Source organism: Microtus oregoni, unplaced genomic scaffold (genome assembly GCF_018167655.1).
Source record: "Microtus oregoni isolate MIOR12 unplaced genomic scaffold, Mior012 000037F_ref0000500, whole genome shotgun sequence".
Lineage (NCBI taxonomy): Eukaryota > Metazoa > Chordata > Mammalia > Rodentia > Cricetidae > Microtus > Microtus oregoni.
The window spans coordinates 16,350,177-16,371,376 of record NW_024543096.1 but is presented as its reverse complement, the minus strand read 5'-3'; the positions used below and the strand labels follow the sequence as shown (position 1 = coordinate 16,371,376).

The following is a 21,200-nucleotide window of genomic DNA, read 5'->3' as shown; positions in this document are numbered from 1 at the left end:
AAGGCCTGGGTTTAGAAAAGTCCCCCTAAAACTGACAAAAGAGCTAATATCAAATCACCCTACCATATCACCTTAAAAACTAACGTGATATTGCAGGAAAAGATTTCTGAGCCACTGTTCCCCACACAAAACTTTTACTACAGGTCAGAGACAACTCTTCCTTTTTTCTGTGTCTCTAGTACACACCCAGTACACAGTGGGAATGGCTAGAGATAACTGGATGGCTAGGGAAGTAAAAGCATTCAATAAACCAAAAGTCAGTAATATTCTTACGGGCAATGGGACATTCATGGTTTTAATCTCTATATTTCTAAACTAATACAGCTACATCAAATTAATTTTAAATATAATCACACCACTGGAAATGAATAGCAAGTACTAAAGCAAAATCAATTAGCTTAGTGACTGTATTACTAACACAGGAGCTTTAGCTTAAAATAAACGCTACCTCTACACATAGCATTTATTCCCTTACATGCCATTCAAATCCTGTTAAAAATTTTATCATCTGTATAAATGCTATGAATTTTATCTCTTTACATACTTGTTTTTTTAATGAGAAAAAGTAGAACTATCTTTTGAGAAATTCAAAACTACCACCATCTTAAAATTAACATGAAATGTTGTGAAAACATTTTCCCCAATCCCTAAATATGTGGTAGGGGGAGTAAGCCCTTAGAATATTCATTCTCTAATTCATTTTTCCTGTGCTTGGATTTATTTTCCAGCGCTCCACGTTTAGTAGAAGATCCCTGTTTTAAACTCTAGTTTCTGCAAAAGAATGAACAGCATTCCTTCTGCAGTCTTCCCACATGGCAGAAGAGCTTCTCTTAGTGATGTCTTTATCATCCGCCCTTCAATGCTTAGCCACAGTTGAACCTGCTTGCTCAGGGCATACTGTTTTCTGATTTACTCTGAACTTACCAAGTATGCTATCAAAGTATGCTTTTATATAGGGGCAAATATGGGATTCCGATCTGCAGTCAGATAAATATCCCATTTTCAAAAGTTTATAGAATATTTCTCATTAGGTTAAATAAACATGTTTGAAGACACTACTTAGACTAACTGGTCATTAGTTTCCCTTAAGTTGTCAGCAGAAAACAGGCACTACAATTACAGCATCTCACTAACAGCAACCTAGTCAGGCAAAGTCAAGCTTCTAAATCAATAATGTTTTAAAGAAATAACACATAGGTGCATATGTGAGTTGTATAGTAGCTTTCAGATGCTGCTCAAAGCAATAAGCCCGCAGTGAGCACATGAAAGACGTGTAGGAATGTGATAGGCTGAGTCCACTTCTGAAGCTACTGAGCTGGATCAAGCCCCACTGCAGGAAGACTGCAAAGCAAACTAGGCAAGAGGTTACCACTGTGCCATTGGAAGCTCTGGTTATGTGTACTTTACAAATAAACTGAAAACTAAACAACAGAATCTTGGAACTACTTCACTAAATAGTTGGGTTCAAGAGCTTACTGGTAATCTCTATGCATTTACTCTCCACCTACATTATGAATTCATAGCAAAAATTTTCTCTCGTATCATTTAAAACCATTTCACTGAGAGACATGAATTCATCATATAGTGACTTTATTATTTGTGGTGGTCTTACTGCTTGGTCCCAGGGAATAAACCCATCTTATACAAATTAATAGAACATCCATCAAATGGGGGAAAAAAATCAATTCATACATAGTACCTACTACAAATGATAGGAACTACTATTTAGAATTCAGAGAAACCTGAAGTTCTCTCCCACGACATAAACTACAGGAAGCTGAAGGAAGTGACAACCTTGTCATCCTAACTTAAAAGGCTATGCAATGACCTCTGGTGCTCACTTTCCACTCTGGTTATAAATAACCCCTAAAATTTAATATTAAAGAGCAAATAAAAAAGCTTAAGGATTATATAATTTTAGAGTTGGATTTCTTTGTTTATTTTTATGAGTAATAAAAATAGCAACAGTAACAGAAGTAGTGTCTATCTCTAGGATTGAGTCCAAATGGTTATTACTCTAATATAGGTATTATTCAATAAACTAGTCAAGTCACCCTAAGCAAAAATTGAGCTTACTGGGAATGAATTAAGATGACAAGGAAACAATCCTTAATCATCTAAATTGCTAAAAAAAAATAGGTAATCTTGGAATTTATAAAAATGAAAATCTACAGAAAAAGGTTTTAAAAGTATGAACAGAGTTCCACCTTTATCTACAAACTGTCATCTTAACTCTTGATCTAATCACTGCTTTGCTAAATATTTTGACAGTTTTGATAAATCACATAGCAAGGAAGGGAAAGGACAATGTTATTCTTCATCTTTATAAATGAATATTCTTAAATTTTATGATTTAACTAAAATATTCCATCATAGATTTACTAACATTTAAATTGATTTATACTGTCAAAAGCTCTTGACTGTTGAGTCTTAAGTTAAAACCAAGCAAAGGTGTCAAAAAGGTGCACTATATACTGACAAAACTTGATCATTTCGGCTAACATAAAGTAATTTTCCATATTTTAAAAAATTAGACAAAACTGTCAAAACCTATGCTTTAGGTATAGTTTTAGCTATAACTTTTATTGAAATATGAATTGCAACTGACCAGACCTAATGAGTATTCAGTATTACACAACACTTGAATTAAGTTTTGAATTTAAAGCTGTTATTTAGAACTATACTTGATAAGCCCTAATTATTGTTTGTAATCACTGTGGTGGGAGCTTCACAAGTTTTAATTTTGTATTTCTAGAATAATAATTATTATTAAATTAAGTTGCTGAAAAGACACCTTAAACATCAGAAAATTATACTGTACTTTAAATTATAAAGTTAGTAAGCAATAAGGATTTTCAATTCCTTTGTCAGTATTAAGTTACAACATTCTTAGTAAAAGAGAAGGCAAATAAATTGAAATTCAGGGATACAGTAAACACTAGAAGTTAACTTAAATTGCTAGTCTATGTTTGGGGGACAGTTCTGCTGTTGAAAAGCTACATTACATCTCATAGGATCATGCTTTAAAGAAGACCTCAATTTTTATGCATCCTAACAATGTGGTATCAAAAACCATTCAATTTCAAATTTGCAACACAAAGAATCTATATTTTAACAATCACATTTAGTTTGTTTCAGCTGCTGAATAGATGTAAATGTAACCCACACCACTATCAAACTCTAGGTCTAATAGATATCAAGCTAATATTTATTTCTAAGTGCTTTAAAAATTATTCGTAAAACCTGAATAAAAAGGATTCCATGAATGTATTGTGATTTTACTTTAACAATTATTCTGCACTACAATGGAAGTACATGCTCAAACAAGACACCTCAGCAGTATTTTAAAGCAGTAACCACCTAGCCAATTTCTGTATGTTCTGTAGTTTTTCTAATCCACTCTCCCTGTGGTTGAGCAAAATCGAATTGCCTCTCACATTTGCAGACAGCTCTGTGAAGGTGATAATAGAGCTGCACCCTGCTGTCATGAGGCAGGAAATAGGAAAATGGCATATGGGGCTAGAAAGAAAGAAATAAGGGGAAAGAACGAAAGAACGAACAAAAAAAAAGAGAGAGAACTAAACAAGAACAAAAGAGATTTCAACAAAGAACAATATAACCCAATGTGTTCTGCAAGTTAACCTCTTTTCAGAATCAGTCAGCATATTTAATCATTCATCTGTGTCCTCATAGCAAATACATGAATGGCTGATTACCAAGTCTTTGGGCAAGTTTTCATTGTCTAAAATATTTGGAAAATACAACTCCAGAATACATTTTGCATAACGTCTGAAAAAATAGAGCCCTTTAAATGAACAGTTTTAGAATGCACTGATATTTATTAAAATATTAATAGAATATATAAAGCAGCAAATATACATATTATATGTAAGCAATCTTATACATATAACGTATACATATGTATAGGATGTATAAAGTAAGAAAATGAGGTATAAAGCTTTCAGTATGGTTTAACATTCAAATTCATGAATTTTTTTTAAATTAAGAATAAACATTCATTCATGATAACAGCAAACTTAAAATCCCTACATAATGTGTTAAATTGCTAATATCATGCCATATTTATGACTTGCATACTTTTAAAAGACTCTACCTTTCCTTTCACACTCTGAATGGGATCCACAACCACTGCCACAGCTCTCTCCGACAAGGCTTCAAAGCTCTGCTGAGTGTTGATATCCACACCAGAAAGCCAACAGCCAAAGCCAGGGTGACTGTGATACCAACCAACAACCATCTCAGGCCTGAAACAAAGAGGGCATTCAGACACTTAGAACACAACAAGTAATACACTGATGATATGAGAAGAAACAACACACTAACAGGGTATAAATTAAGAAAAGATGAAAACACACAGGTGTGAAAAAGCACCATTAGAAACTCTGAAATCGGGCACCATATTATCCAGAAAACATGGCAGTGAGCAAGTGTGACAAAGGAGTTGCTATCATTAAGAGATGCACATTAGCAGTGGTAGATAAGGCTTTCAGCTTTTCACCTTGTTACCACACTTTCTCAGAGCCAGTTTTTAGCCTTTCAGCATTCAAGTAAATATCTACTCTTTAACTCCTTAGCTCTGGGAGCTGGATTTTTCAGGCACAGAGTACATTTTTTAACAATGGACACCAGGATCCACTGTTGTGAAAGGATTAAATATCAATTAAACCAGCAGTAGAACTAGGAACTCAGTCAAAAACCAATTTGCACTGCTCTGCTCAGCTGCTGAGCCTTTTGCTAACATTAATTTTGAAGTTTTTTTCCACAGTAGAAGAATCTGAGCAAGAGAATGACAACCATTGGGAGACTTAGTCTGAGGGAGGAAATACTTGGATTACACTGTCTTTAAAACTCATATCAACAAACATCTATTCCGAACTGCATTCGACTGCAATTCTCAAATATACAGACAGAACCTACTAGGTCTTTTGGTTACAAGTCAATACAAAGTAACTCTAGATGCTAAAGAGAGGGACATTATAGCTCAAGCCTACCACATGACAGCTGAGAATCTTAATACAAGGCAGTTTTCTGGTTGCGAGATTTTCATTGGCGGGTCAACCACACTGATTCTTCCCCTTGGAATGATGCCCATAAATACCCATTAACTTTAAGGTACATTTCCAAAAGTATTTTCATTTACAAAAAAATGCTAGTGTATAACACTTACCTTCCTGTTTGTTTCAGCATATCCAACATTTTGGCTTGGAACACTGGATCAACTGCTTCTACACTGACACCCTAGATTATGGAGGGGGGGGATAGACAAAGAAATTTATAGGTTTTGATACATGTATTTGAAAGCTAATCAAATCATTGAACCCAAAGATTTATAGCAACAAAATTTCTAAATCTGCCAAGTATTGAATTGTTATTAGCTAATAATTAGACAACATTTAGGGTGCTAAAAGTTTATAGCTATTGTCATATATATTTCTGATTATATATATGTATCATCAGAAGTACCAAATAGCTAACAAATTATGATTTTTTTTTTAGTTATAACTACCTATGGCAAACATACCTCCTAATACCATCCCAGCATCAGAATTTAAATCTAATCTAGCTAAACAAGCCAGTTTATCATAAGCACTTCCACCAACCAAAGCAAAAATCACACTGAATTCCAATAGAGAAAGCATACTGGAAAACAAGAATACACACTTTGATGCTGGGCTAAGATTATCTTTCTGGGGTTTTGTTTTCATTATTATAAAGAGGAGAAGATGAAGAGAAGTAAAGGAAGGCAGGGATGGGGGGAGATGAGAGAGGGGGATGAAATGAAGACACAAGCCTCTACAGAAGAGTCTACTGACTCCTGAACCAATGAAATACTTTCTGACTCTATTACAGAGGGTGAATATAAGCATCAAAATCGCCTATTTTATACTGTCAGACAAACATTTACATGGAAATGTGATAATAATACATTGGAATCATTTATTTTCCTGATTATCTACACAGGGACTATATAAAACAGAAATAAGTTCATTGTTATGTCTTTTTACATATTTTCATAGAAAAAGATATAATAGTAAGATTTCAATGTAAATTGTGGGTATTAAGTGCTTCTATATCCAAAAGAACAAAAAGTTTAATGATTACCTAGAAAGAAAAAAGAATTCTAAATCAAGTTACCAAGCAAAAATTCCAACAAAAAAAAAACAAGATATAGTATAGATTTTCCTATTGTTTTGTATTATTTTCAAATCTTTTGCATACTATAGCAACTAGTCCATAGAAATACTTGTTTCATGTGTGTATGTATGCATGGCATCATTTAAATGTGTATAATTTGTTTCAAGTATATAAGGATCCTCAAACAGAGCAAGCATCTTCACCTGACACGCCTTGCCAGCCTTAACTAGAACACTGCCACAGCAGAGGGAAGCCTCCATCCAAAACACAGAGAGAACACACAAGTGAGACTGCTAAGTGTCATGGTTTGAGAATTGGTAGAACTAACACTGACAATTTCTATCTGAGACGGTGTAATGTAGGATGGGACAGCTTCAAAGTGAATACTCAAGACAAGAATGACCCTGAATTCCTCATCTCCTTTCACTGCTGGGACTCAAAGCATTAAGCCACTACGTTGCCTTTTATTACTGGGGTTTTTTTTTTTTCATATTTTCTTTAAATTCAACAGGGCACAGAGGCACACACCTTTAATCTCAGCACTCCAGTGCAGAGGCAGGAAGATCTCTGTCAGTTCAAGGATGGCCTATACTACATAAAGAATTCCAGGCTAGCAAGGACTATACGCTGAGACCCCTATTTCAAAACAAACCAAAACAGCCTAAATGCACCACTTTCTATAAAAATCGCCTTCAGTAAATAAAAGGAGGAGCAAAATTACCTCTATAAAGAAAACATTTTAAATCGTGTAGATTGCTTTAAAAAATCTACATTTTACCATTTAACATGTAAAAATCATTCACTTTCATACATAGCACACTAAAAAAAAATCATAGACTTCAAAGCATTGGAAACCTCACAGGATTAATTTACACCCATTCCAATTTTATATAATAGTTTCTAAAAATTTTTGAGCAGATATTGAGAGTAATTAATATAATACCCTACTTTTATAACAACTAACTTTAAACCCAGCTTGTTTGGCTCACTAAAGGAAAGAATAAGGAAGTTAGTACTAGCATCATTGAGTCCATAGTACAGTTAAAAGACTGATTTAATTCAACACAAGATAAAATTCATACTATTAGTCTTATGATTGCTGTTTTCTACTGCAAAGAAAAAACATAAAGGGATGAACATCATTTTGAATTTAAAAAAAAAGAAAAGAAAAATGAAACAAGAAGCAGCCAACATAAAGAACTACTCACAGTTCCTGACTGTGGCATAGCAAACACATCAATCACTCTGACGGTGTAATCGTCAACAAATTCGCCAAGCATGAGACCCATAACTTCCATAGGAACTCCAGCACGGCCATGTTTTAGCATCTGTAAAGAGGAAGAGGTACAGACACAAAGCACATTTATTTGAGATCTTGACTCACACACACCCATGCTGACGAATAACCTAGTTCGCTTCTGTGAAAATAAAAGCCAATTTTATGGATGTACCCTAAATAATACTGATGCCTGAGGGAATTAAGGTGATAAATATGCCGAAGTAAAAGAGAGACTGCAAAAGAAGCAAGTAACTCTATTCCTTCCTTACCTTTAGCAATGCCAAGGAAGAGATATAGACTTGTTCTGCGGTGTCCACGGCAGGAGCATCTGTAGGTGGACCCTAGGAACAAGTTCATCAGTTACTATAACACACAGAATAGTGAAGTAAGAATTAAAGTTACATGTACATGTGAAATAAACTTGATTATTTTAATAAACATTCTAGAAAAAATCAAGTATTTTTTAATCCAATTACAATACAAATAATCATGAAGACATTTACAATTCTTAAACATAAAGGTAACAGTCAAAACTCAGTACCCTGACTTTCCAATAGGCATAAAGTTTATTTTCACAGTGCTCATCTACCTTGGCTATAAAATAATTATTGTCAATTACTGCAACATTTGTTACCACTATATTACAATATAATATTAATATGAATGCCAAATCCTACTGGACTAGCTTGATAAACTGAAGGATCATAAAAACAGCAAATCCTCAGCTTCAGCTGCGGACAATATGCAGCTTATGGATATGGGCTCACTTTGCAGTTCACAGAGTGGGAGGGAAGGCGGGAGAAGACTTCTGATCCCTAGGGGAAGAGCTGTGAGTGAACACACTCTGCACTGGCCTAATGTTGTTCCCTTCCTACACAAATCTAAAACAACCAGGTAAGGTCAGGTGGGCAGCAGGAAAATACCCCCAGTAACTAACAACTGCCTTTCATACTATAACAGGCTAATGATCCAAGTAAGCTTCTCCCAGAAAGAAAAAAATCTCTGTAGGTTGTCAAAATGAGACTCATAGAGCAACTTGGGGGTCTCTGCACTTAAGGTACCTTCACCTCAGCAGCCAATAAATACAATTCCATGCCAAGCAGTACACATCATTAAAAAATTAAAAAAAAGTCTGCCTTTCTTTCTTTAATATTGGGATGTGCAGAAGACAGTTCCTAACTGCTGTGACCTTTTCACCCTTCTACCAGGTCAGAGATGCTAACCGCTCATCCTCGTTTGCGTTCATGCTTTTACTTGCTGAAATTAAACAACTGCTTTACGCATACTCCACCAACAGTCTACGTGTTTTCTATCGATTTCTATCAGGGGCATTTAAAAATCTCACAATATTTGCTGGAACCATTAACTAGAACTATAGATGGTTCCCAAGTCAAACTCTCCATTTATCGTCACTGAATGCAGCTTTGCTGATTCTTTCAACTAGATTTTCAAAATGAAAACCAGCTGGGAAGCCAAAGCACTTTATGCTGAAGTTATAAAAGTTTTAATAATTTAATTCCACTCACTTAGATAAGAAACTTAAGGAAGATTAAGAACTGGGGCTGGAGAGATGGCTCAGTGTTAAGAACACTACCTGCTCTTTCAGAGGACCCAGGCTTGAATTCCAGCAAGCCTGTGATAGCTCACAAATGAGAACATTACATCTCCTCTGGCCTCCACAGGCCCTGCACATATGCGGTGCACAAACATATGTATAGGCAAAACATCTCTATACATAACATATAAATAAATTAATAAAAAAATTTAAAGACATGAAGAAAAAGTGGAAGACTGTATCAAGTCAGAGGTGATGATACATTTGTGGAAGTTAGCCTTAATATGATAAATACCATATTCAAGTTATTTCTTGGACATAGAACAACTTTAAAAATTGTATGTGTCCTTCTTTTAACCCAATTTGGTAATGTCAACAAAAGTGGGGCTTTTTTTTTTTTTTTAGTTTTTATTTCATGTGCGTTGGTGTTTTTACATGGGTGTCAGGTCCCCCGGAACTGGAGTTACAGACAGTTGTGAACTGCCATGTGGGTGGTGGGAATTGATCCCTGGTCCTCTGGAAGAGCCATCAGTGCTCTTAACTAGCCCCTGAGCCATCTCTCTAGTTAAAATGGTCTTTTTCAACTTGCCAGAAAATAATTATTAAGAAGAAAAAAGTGACCACATTTTCACCTAAATATATCACTAACAGAATCCAGAAACTATTTCGGTCATCAGTGTAAGAAAACTGCCTTCACTGTATGTTTTTTGTTTGTATGTAGCAAAGTATCTGGCACACAGCAAGAACTCAGTAATACTTCCTGAAGAAATGAATCAATAAAAATGGAATAGGAAATCGATAGAACTAAAGACTTTCCAGCAGTTATCTGAGAGGAAGCAAGCACATGCAAAGGGAGAGAGTTTACTTCTCTTACAACCTATTTTCTTAAGGTTCAGAATCATACTAACAGAAACCTTGTGTTAGGAAAAACCACGGCCCTTTTGGTATGAGTGCTGTCTGTAGGACTATCAGAGATGTTTACTGTATGAGCGCTGTCTGTAGGACTATCAGAGATGTTTACTGTATGAGCACTGTCTGTAGGACTATCAGAGATGTTTACTGTATGAGTGCTAGGATGTTTACTGTTTGCTCCACCTACCTCTCCAGAACTCCTCCCTATCCCAAAAGGATCTCTACCTGCCCTCCTTTCCCTCTTGCTTCCCTTCCTCCAAAGTCTTGCTAATTGAACCAGGTTGGCTTCAAAGGCTTCAGCCTCCTGACCTCTCTCTCAGGTGTGGGCCATCTATTTTATCTCTTAATCATGTTAGCCAGAGAATAAAATTACTTGCCGTGGGGATGGGGTACTGGCAAGAAGTAGAGAGAAGTTGGTAGCAGTTAAATGTACAGTGAGACAGGAAAAGGAGAGGGAAGAGAAACTGGGGTAAATAGGAGAGCGGTGAGTGTCTCGTCTAGGCTGCAGCACACCTGCATGTCCGTCTACACTCACCTGTGAGGAATAAAACGCAGTGAGGCAGTAAGGACGCGACCCCACTAAAGACTCTGGACAGAGTTCAGAGAGGGATGTAAAACCTTCAATAGCTAAATAACAAAGACTTAGCCTCAAGGGGGAAAAAAGGTAGAATTATAGAAATCTACACAAAGTGGTTTTTTGGTAAACAGTTCTGTAGCCCAGCATACTGATAATTCAAAAAAAATCATCCAAAAATTGGAATAACAAACATTTTAAAAACCTCTGTCAGTAAATACGATTTTCTTTGTAATATAGTTTTAAAGACAAGATTTAAGAAGTTACACAAGAAGGAATAGGGACAAAATAACATAAATGTATTGTAGGTTCCATACAGTGAATATAATATTATCTCTTATAAATGGAAAGGGATAGAGTTCAGTGGTGACTATTCTAGAAAGTAACTGCTTAAAAGTTAGAACAGAGTTTATGAGCATCTTACCAAGTCAGGGGGATAAAGGGAATGAACCACAGACTGGCTGTACAGCAATGGAAGAGCCAGGTGCTGGGGGCGCTCCAGCTTTGTGGACACTATTGTGGGACGTTGTGGAGAGACTTGCTTTTTCTATTTTTACAAACAGGTTTGTTTAGAGCTACAAGAGTCAGTGTACTAAACAGTAAAAAGTTTTACCTGCAGCCATTCAATTTCAAGTCTTTTAACACACACAATCCAAAAACAAGAAAAATTTAAAAATACCAAATGTTATAAGATGAAATAAACTGTTTATGAACAAATACAATGATGAACAATGTCTTGTGTTAAAAAGATACATGTACCTCCAAGTTGATTTAAAGTAGAAATTCATGTATATGTTGCTAAAAAGTAATGATACAAAGACTTAGAAAATGAGCGAACAAAAAAACTGACTTAACTGAACAATTTAGGAGCAGACATGTTCAGATTTTGGAACATCTGCAGTCTAAACCAATTAAGCACCCAGAATTTAAAAATCCAAATTGCTACAAATCTCTCTTTCTCTCTCGCTCTCTTTTTTTTTTTTTTTTGGAATGCACGTTACTGTGAAAGCCACAGTGGCTACTATGGTTTGTGATTCTTCACTGAAACAGAATAACACTGCATAATAGTAAACCATCTTTGCACTTCTAAAAATCAATTAAGTAGTTTGCATTTACATTTTGTTTTTCAGATTAAAAGTGACATTGGCCCATTCTTCTTTGTTAAGATTATTAGGTCTTGATATCATTTATAAAATAATCTGGAAACTTTTAGAAGTTTTCTAGTTACAAAGCTTTCCATTTATATATCTGCTCTGTACGTACATTAAATTATCAAGTATTTAAAATTCAGTGAGTTCACTATTAAAACATTTGGCTCTGCAGCAACTTTTAGAGCTAGCTGCTGTAAATCTTTCAGTCAATGCATTGATAAATACAGGTTATCTCCATCTTGAACCTAAATAGACTTCTATGCTATTTTGAACATTTCACTTAATTAGTTTTCCAAGTTGCCATCATAGAACTGAACATATTTTATTTTTCTTTTTATATTGCTTAATAGAAGCAATAAAAACTAAATTTGCTTCTCTACATCATGCTACAGTATTAACCAAGAGTATTAAAGAGCTACATTAAAAAAGAAAAAGCATGGCAAAGGCTTTTTAAAACTTTTTTTTAATTTTATGTGCAACAGTGTTTGTTGTGCCTGCATGTATGTCTATGTGCGGGTGTCAGATCTTGCAGTAACAGACAGCTGTGAGCTTCCATGTGGGTGCTAGGAATTGAACACAGGTCCTCTGGAAGAGCAATCAGTGCTCTTAACCACTACACCATCTCTCCAACCCCTGCAAAAACTTTTCTAACGATGAATGTCTATATGAGCAGTAACATATCTGACAGGTAAAAAGCAATCGATGAAAGAATACACAATTTAAAATATAACCTAAGGCTACACAGAGAAACCCTGTCTTGAAAAACCAAAAAAAAAAAAAAATCAAAAATTTCTGAATACTAAAAAGTTAAAAAGGAAAATAGTCTGAAGATTAGTTGCCTCCTACTAGTTATGTCAAAAAAAAGTCATTACAGAAACAAATTTTTAAAATTACTAAGCTCTCAGCAGAAACACAAGCAAAGAATATAAAAGCTAATTATTTAAGAAACACAAAATGATATAAACATGAAAAGTGTTCAACCTCCTACCTGACCTTCTTTAATTAAAGCAATACCAATTAACACATTACGACTTTTTTCCCAACAAGACAAGTTTTACAGTGTCCACTTTTGGAAAGGGTAATGAAGGAAACACTGAGCTGCACTGGTGGTGATATGAACTGGTGTAATCCATCAAAAGCAGCTGAACAATGTATAGCAACAGCATTAGGGTTGTACAAACTTTGTGACCTATTTCTTCACTCCTAGAAATTATTTGAGTAAATAAACAAAGATGTTTGCAGGAACTAGAATGTTCATAGCTGTCTTTAAATAATGCAAATAAACCCAAGAACTTAACCTACAATTAAAGACCATAGTTGAAGCCTTATCCTCTGGTAGCTTTAGTCATCTTAAAAAGCAATAAGCACACACTTAAAGCAAGTATCTCAATCTGTGCTATAGGAACAGGGTTTTTCTATGTAGCTCTACCAGTCTTGGAACTCATTACATAGACCAGGCTAGCCTCGCAATCACAGAGATCCCCCTGCCTCTGCCCCCGGAGTGCTGTGGCTTAAAGGAATGTGACATCAAGTCCAACTATCAGAGATATTTTAATTAAGAATCCTGAAAGAAGCCTCCCTTAAAGTGGAAGGAAGAGAGGGAGGGAGAGAGGCAGGCAACAGGAGAAAAGGGTAATGCGTATGAAACTACCATGATTGTGAGAATCACTCCACAAAATATAAACATATCAAATCATCACATATAATTCAAAACCATACAATTTTGTCAACTATAGCTCAATAAATATGAGGTAACAAAAAGGAAAGCTACAAGGAGTGTAGCCACCAAACACACTGGCATGAAGGCCGATTCTCCAGGGCTTTGATGGAAGGGAAAGCTAACTAGCCATCAATCTAGTCCACAAAGCGAACAGGTAGGCTTAAGTGTTTACTAGTGCAAAGTATTTTTAAGCACTAAAGGATGGAGATTTTTGGCCAGTTCTTGACTTTTAAGTAAGAGATTCCATAATTAAAAAATAATTTACTCTCAAAATCTACAGCATCACAGGACAGGAGCATGAGAAAAGTCATGACAAACTATGAAAACTGTGAGGACATTTAGTAAAAACAAAACACCCTTTAAATACCTGAAGAAAAAAAAAAAACCTGACAGAATACAACTGTTAGACTAATAGTTCTGAACACACAAACTCTGAACTGGTCCTGCCTGTATCACTTGGAAGCTTGTCAACAACACACATTTCTTACACGGCCCAGAAATTAGGGTTCTAAGGAAGCTAAGTGCTGATGAAGCTTGAGGACCACTGACTTTAGACTACATGTGTACAGACCTACAAGTCAACGGGAAACATTATCCAAGCTAGTAGACTGGGGTTCACCATGAGAAAAATCTTGTGATAGCCCAAGATACATGGAAAATGGATTTTCTTTCTGTAACTAGAGTTAATCAAGTATGACTATTCAGATTAAACATTTGATGGCTGAATAGATCTAACAATGCAGTAAATTCTCTAACTATTATTAGGGTAAATGTACACTAAACAACATACAATAACAAAAGGATCTTCTTTCTGGTGCTTCATCAACACAACCTCAAAATTATCAGCTTCTACACTGTGCCAACTCTTCCTGTGCTCTCTGGGACAACTACTTCACCAGCACATTCAGAATGCAAAGCATGTTTTAGAAGTTAAACGTCAACGTCAAGGTTCTTTAACAACTTCTGCCAAAACTGAAAGCACTAGAATTTAGTAAAGAGATAATCTAAGCAAGCTAAAAACTAAAAAACAAAAAACAACAACAACAACAACAACAAAACAGCGCTAACAAAGACCAGCCTGTATTTCACACAATTCCACTCAAAATAAACACACACCTATCTAGCAGGTCCGTAAAGTAAGAACATCTAAATGTTTTCTAAGGATAAGTGTTAAAACTTAAAGGGATGCTCCTATCTAACCCCAGAACCTGCCAGGCATAGCAGCACACACCTACAGTCCCAGAGCTCAAGAAGCTGAGGCAGGAGGACTGATGCACATCTGAGGCCAACCTGGCTACACGGGAGGTACCATGGGGGTACATAGCAAGACCACGTCTTAAAGCAGACAAACAAACAAATAAATCAGAATATGACTTACAGTTATATAATTCTGGTACTCCATGAATTAGATGTGTATATCCCTCACAAAGATCAGAAACTGAAAAGCTTTTGTTACTAAATCTGCAGTACTCAATTCCTTCTGGGCACTTTGAAATTACTTAAATCTGAGTGTTTAAAGTTTGTTTTAAAAGTGGAGGCAAGAGATATACATCTTAAGCTGAAAGAAATATATGTGTCAACAATCTAAACAGTAGAATAACTGATCCACAGGCAACGGAGCTAGCCTCATTCAGACATCAGCAACTACCCACCAATGATGTAAAACAATGCACTCTACAACAGCACGAAGCTCACCTTTGTACAAGTAAAACAGAAAAAGTCACACGTCTAAAAATATTAAATATAGTTAAATTAAATGAAAGGTGGGTTTTCTGTTTTGTCTGGTGTTCTCCTCATTTAGAAGGTTAAAAATCTGATCCAGCATAAAAAAAAAAAAAAAAAAAGCTGTGACTATTACTTGGATAGCCCTTGTTGACGAAGTGCTAAAAAAAATTTTAAAAAGGCATTTGCCGTTATAACAGCATAAAAACCATAGCCTCGAAGTGTTACCTACTCAGGCCTTTTAACAATTTGTTAACACTATTAGTTATATTACTCCACCTTTCTCTTAGTGTGAACTGGTATCAATTATTTAGCCAATTTTATTAAGTTATTAAAATACCTGCTGATTAATCATGAACCAAAGTGGCCCATAAAAGAAATCTAAAATAAATAGTATCAGTGAATTGAAACATTCCCCTAATATCTAAGAATATAAATTTACTTTGGGAAATGACATGAAACATTTTTAGTATTAAAATGTTACAGACTTATGTTTTACTATAACTGTTTAAGGTGTATACTTGGTCTTGAATTTTAGAATTATCTTTAAATCTGTTAAAATGTATGTTTTTTTTTAAAAAGAGAAAGGAGACTTTATTAACAAATGAAGGTGATTGTATTTTAATACAAAACAAATGTACAATATGCTAAGCGGTTGACAGAAAATATCTTTAACATTTATAGGCCTCAATTCTATTATAAAATCCATAAATTTAGTGAAACTACCACCATCAGTTTTGTCAATTAAACCGTCTTAAACACAAAATTATAAAATAATAAATGAATCAAAACCTATACAATTAACTACCACTGTATTGTTTATCTCTTCTTACCAAGCAAGGTAAGAGAGAACCTTTTACTACTTTAATCTTTGCGTATTAAACAACGAGTGTGAAAACAAGCTGCATGGAAGCTACCTCCGCGGCCCAGCTTCCCTGACTAGTGGAGCACCCTGATCTGGGAGGTGTTAATTGGCAATAGGAGAGCAAGTCAGAAGCCTGTTCCCCACCGTCCTAACCCAGCAAGGCTAGGTCATTAAAGTGGAAATGAATTCTTTCATGTGGACTTAACCCTTTCACTACATGGTTTCAGCTGCTTTCTCTCAATTAATTTTTTAAAAACTTGTTACTTTTTAGAGTTAAAATTGTTCCAAAAGAGGGGGGAGGAGTCCTTTGGCTGACAGTTCCAGTGACTGCATTATTCAGAAAAGAACACAGCAAGTTAATTGCAATGTAATACTGCAACTCTCTCCAGATAAACATACAAACTAATTGTATTTGCTTATTTTAACACCAGAACAAAAATCTAGCATACAGTGTTTAGAAATAGCTCAGAACCATTTTAGTCACAAGAAATTTCATTTAACATTTCAGGCTTAAGAATCCAACAAGTATAAAATTTATCACCTTAACATTAAGATAAACTGACAGCATTTTTTTTTTAGTTTTAATGTGCATACAAAATTCTCAATATAAAAATGCTTTGAAGCATAGGAGTTAATACACCTTTCTAATTATGTTTCATTATTCTGATAAGGTGCAGTCACAGCATATCCTGATGACTGGTTGCCAAAAAAAGCCAAAATTCCTTTTATGGCATGATCTCAGGTTTCCAGATGGCACATTAATTCTTTTTTAAAAAAAAGAGAGAGAAACAAAAAAGGGAAGAAAATAAGAATGGAAATGTCAAAATAATGATGCATCGCTTTTCAAATGCCACATTTATAAATACTAATATTCCCTATATTTTACTTCAGGAATAAAAACTATATAGACAAGATACTAAATACGATAAAGATTAATGTACCCATGCTATATCTTGAATCTGAATAATCTTGAAAGCACTGACTTTAATAAAAATATTATAAGTCGAGAAGTAAACATTTGAAACTTATACCTTATATCTGACACTAAATATCTGTGATAAATCGATAAATAATTACCAATATGATGATGGAGATATAATTTTACTCACTGTTGAAATACCACTGGACTCCTGAGGAACTATACTAAAAAATGTGCTTATTCATTAGAAGCTAAAAATGATAGAAAATGCAATGGTTCAAGGATGCACAAGCTAGGGAATCCAGCATATTCCTATACAATATTCTTTTCTCCCTTTGCACCTCCTCTCAAGCCCTCTAATTATCTGACAAACCCAGTTCCGCTTAGAAAACTTTCCCAATCTAAGCCTACTGAGCTTCTCCAACACAACAAACTAAGTGGCACCTTAAGAGCCAGTAATTTAAAAATATAAAAATTTCAGTGGGAACAGGCACTGAGGTGAAAGTAATATGTTAGCAGGAGAGACACAGAGACAACACCATGCCCCAGTAATAAAGAGATTTGATCAAAGTAGCATAAGAACTGGTGGCCCAGTGTCTGGTGCACAATTCTGACATTTCTTTCCAAGACCACCCTTTGACAGTCACTTTAAAACAATTTTCACCTACTTAAAAATGTGTGTGTATGTGTGTAAAATATGTCATGAATATCAGTCAGAATAGACATCTATAAACTCTATCTTACCAGAACAGACTAAATGCCCTTCATTCTGTGTAACTACTACTAACAGCCATAGGACAGGAAAAAACCAGTACAACAACTGACTACTTTTAAAAGTTCAAACTTTTGAACCTAAAAATAACTGTAAGCATTTGGGAACAGCAAATTATGCTGTCTTTTATAACTCAAATAGGGGATCAGGAAAGGCAGAATCTGGAATTCCCTACAACACAAATACTGAAACATCAAACTGTTCCATAACAGACACTGCAACTAGTTAACAGGTCTCCACACTCACATTTAAATTTTTCTTTTCATTTATTTGTGTGTGTGTGTGTGTGTGTGTGTGTGTGTGTGAGAGAGAGAGAGAGAGAGAGAGAGAGAGAGAGAGAGAGAGCAAGCCTGCACATACAGAACTCAGAGGACAACTTTCAGTAATAAGTTCTCTCCTTCCACCACAGGCTTCAAGGATCAAATTCATAGTCAAGCTATGAGCTGAGCCATTTTGTTGGTTGGGTTCCATTTAAAAAGTACTATTCAACTAGTACTGCTTATTTTAAGTGTTTCAATTACAAAATGAATTACAAAGTTAGTTGCAAATGATCATTTTGTGAAGCATTTAAAACTCATTAGTTCAACTCCTAGTCACTCTTGGCGATCTTATCACTTATGCACACATCTATGCATGGATACACACACACACACACACACACACACACACACACACACAGACTGCTTGCTCTTATTTATTCATTCAATAATCACAAGCTTAGGAAGCCTTCTGTCATGTGTGACTACGAAAAGGTAGGCAATTCTACGCCTTTAAAAAGTTTACAGAGGAGAAGGCACCCAAGAAAAATAAATTAAAACTGTAGCACAGTAGAACAAGAACAAAAATAAAAGAGAATACCTAAATCATAATAACCAATTTGATACATCTTCCCTTGTGCTAAGAAGTGAATATGCAAGCCTTTCCCAAGTGGGGAAGGAACAGAAGGGAACAAAGCAAAAGCAAGCAATACACTAACAGGCACAGACACGTAACAGAGACTATCCTATGCATTAGAGTTCAGAGAGGTCCAAACAACAGTATGAGCTGACCAAACTGCAGAAACTTAGATGTCAAACATAATTCTGCTTCAATTTGAATGGATGTTTTTCTAAAGAACGTTTAAAAAGGGGAGACCTTTGGGGACTGGCAGTATGGCTCAGTCAACACAGTGCTTGCTCTGTGTACACAAGAGCACAAAAACTCTGTGATCCCCAGCACCCATGTAAAAAGCTAGGCATGGTAGGGTATGGTGGAGAGTGTAATCCCAGCACCCAGGAAGCAGAGATAGAGGATCCTTAGGGCTCACTGACCAGTCAGTAGAGCCAAATTGGTGAGCTCCAGGCCAGAATGCAAGACTATTTCAAAAAAGTGAATGGCAATTCTGAGAAGAACACCCAAAGTTACCCCCTTGCCTTCACTCACACATGCACACACAGGGAGACCTTTTGGGCTGGAGAGATGGCTCAGTAAGTACCTGAGCTTAGTCTCTGGAACCTATTTGGAGAAAAAGAATCAACTCCTGCAAACTTTCCTCTGATCTCCATAGATGTGCCATGGTACAAGTATGCACGTGCACGCACACACACACATACACACACACACACACACACACACACACACACATAAAAAAGACAAAAATTAAGGTAAACGTACTAGTGCATTGCATTTATGAGAAAAGTTATTTAAGTTATTAAGTTATTTATTAATATAGATCAAATAATGTAAAATTAGCTGACACCCACGAAAGAAATAGTTTCTTACTCAAAGGATATGTTTTCCCATACAAAAACTATGTCTTAGAACATATTGTGAAATTAATGTGTATGGAATGTGTATAAAGATTACACCTGTTTTGTCTCAAGTCTGGGTTTTCCTTTAACATGCTATCCCCAGAAGTAATATTCTTTCAGCACATACTATAAGAAGCTGATTATCAAACATCCAAGCAATGGGCACCACTGGAAGAGGAGGCAGAGTTCAAGACAGGATTAGTTGCATCACTGATCAAAGGAGCTGAAGGTTAAGAGGATGCTACTGTGATCAGCTGTTAGAAACAGCAGCCACAAGAGCCAGGCCCTGAAGGTGTTTAAACAATACGGAACCTTGCCTGTCTGTGTGCAGTTTTTGCTTTCTATTTTAAAAAATGTTATCCTCATGTTTCTTTCTTTACAAATGTTATTTATCTCATCTAATGAAAGAAAAAGACAAAAGAACAACATGTAAGAAACAAGTGAATGTGGGCATGGACATCAGAATATATATATATATACATATACACACATACAGACTTAGAAAACCTGTGTGACAGACAGTATGACAAGCATTAGATATGTATATGATAAACTAATTAGATGTAGTGCTAATTCTTAAAATGTAGTGTCTCCAAAACTACATATTATATTTATACACAAATATAAAAATGAATATATAACACAGGTTTGGGGCCAAAATGACAGGAAACATGGTAAGCTTTAGGAATAATAAAAGCAAAGCAAGGCCTGGTGTTCAAAGAGCCTCTCCAGAAACAAGTACTGAACACGTTAGGAGTTCTTAGCCTGCTAATATTTCAAAATTGCATGTCACTTAAAATAACTCTGATGCCTGGGCCCAGCCTGAAGTTCTGATGTAACTGTTCACGTGTGGGATTCAGGCATTTTTTTTTTTTTCCTTTTTCTGAGACAGGGTATGTAGCCCTGGCTGGCCTGGAACTTACTAAGTAGACCAGACCAACCTAGAATTCACATAGATCCATCTGCCTCTGTTTAGCAAGTGCTGAGGTTATTTGCAAGTGCTGGGCTTAAAGGTTTGTACCACTACACCGTACCCAGCAAGTTTTATTGTTGGTGTTGTTGTTTTAAAGACCCCAAGAGATTCCTGGTAAAAGACCACTGACCTAAACTTACAAAGCTAAGGACTACACTACCCGGTTAATAAAACCATTGGAGCAAGTTTGCCCAGGTAGCTGTCGTGAAATTTCAGAGGTTTACAGCCAATTTCCAAGCATATCAAATTCTATATTGTTGTAGATTTATTGTAACTTTAACTCAGTGAGACATAGTTTACAAAATATCACAGAAGTACAAAGTAGGATGAATTACATGTGGCAATTCTTGCTATGTATAAAATACTCCTAGGTCTCTTGGGCACATAAAAGTATCAGACTCCTCTGACCTCTTGTAGTTAGCTGTAAACAAGTAACTGGCTTTAACCACAGAAAGAGAAGCAAAAATGACCTGACCTGTATTGTGCTCAAAGAAAACTTTCAAACAGTGATAATGCTGTTTGTTACCTGGCATCTTAGAATAATGAGAATACCAGAACAGAGAATCCAGCTGAACCATCACACACAGTGTGGCTAAAAGAAAACTTATTCATGCTGAGTCCCTAAGATTTAGTTGTTTCTAACTCATGACCTGGCACACTGAAATAACAACTAACTTCTGGAGGAAGCGAAAAAAAGGTTATTTTAAAAAACTAGGAGAAAAATAAGGAGCAAATATTAATAATGAAAGCAAAAAAAAAAAAAAGAAAAGGGAGATTTAGAAAGTATCTCACAGCTCACAGGCCAACAAGGG

General features: G+C 35.6%; 1 protein-coding gene across 1 annotated transcript in view; it reads right to left on the bottom strand.

Annotated features, from left to right (window-relative positions):
• Nucleotides 1-21,200, bottom strand: part of Psmd14 (proteasome 26S subunit, non-ATPase 14) — an 83,657-nt gene that overhangs the window by 26,701 nt on the left and 35,756 nt on the right. The window contains exons 4-7 of the mRNA XM_041631670.1: nucleotides 7,705-7,776; nucleotides 7,365-7,484; nucleotides 5,189-5,259; nucleotides 4,115-4,265 (exon numbers count right to left, since the gene is read on the bottom strand). Coding sequence (XP_041487604.1) covers nucleotides 4,115-4,265; nucleotides 5,189-5,259; nucleotides 7,365-7,484; nucleotides 7,705-7,776 — 414 coding nt within the window. The remainder of the gene's footprint in view (nucleotides 1-4,114; nucleotides 4,266-5,188; nucleotides 5,260-7,364; nucleotides 7,485-7,704; nucleotides 7,777-21,200) is intronic.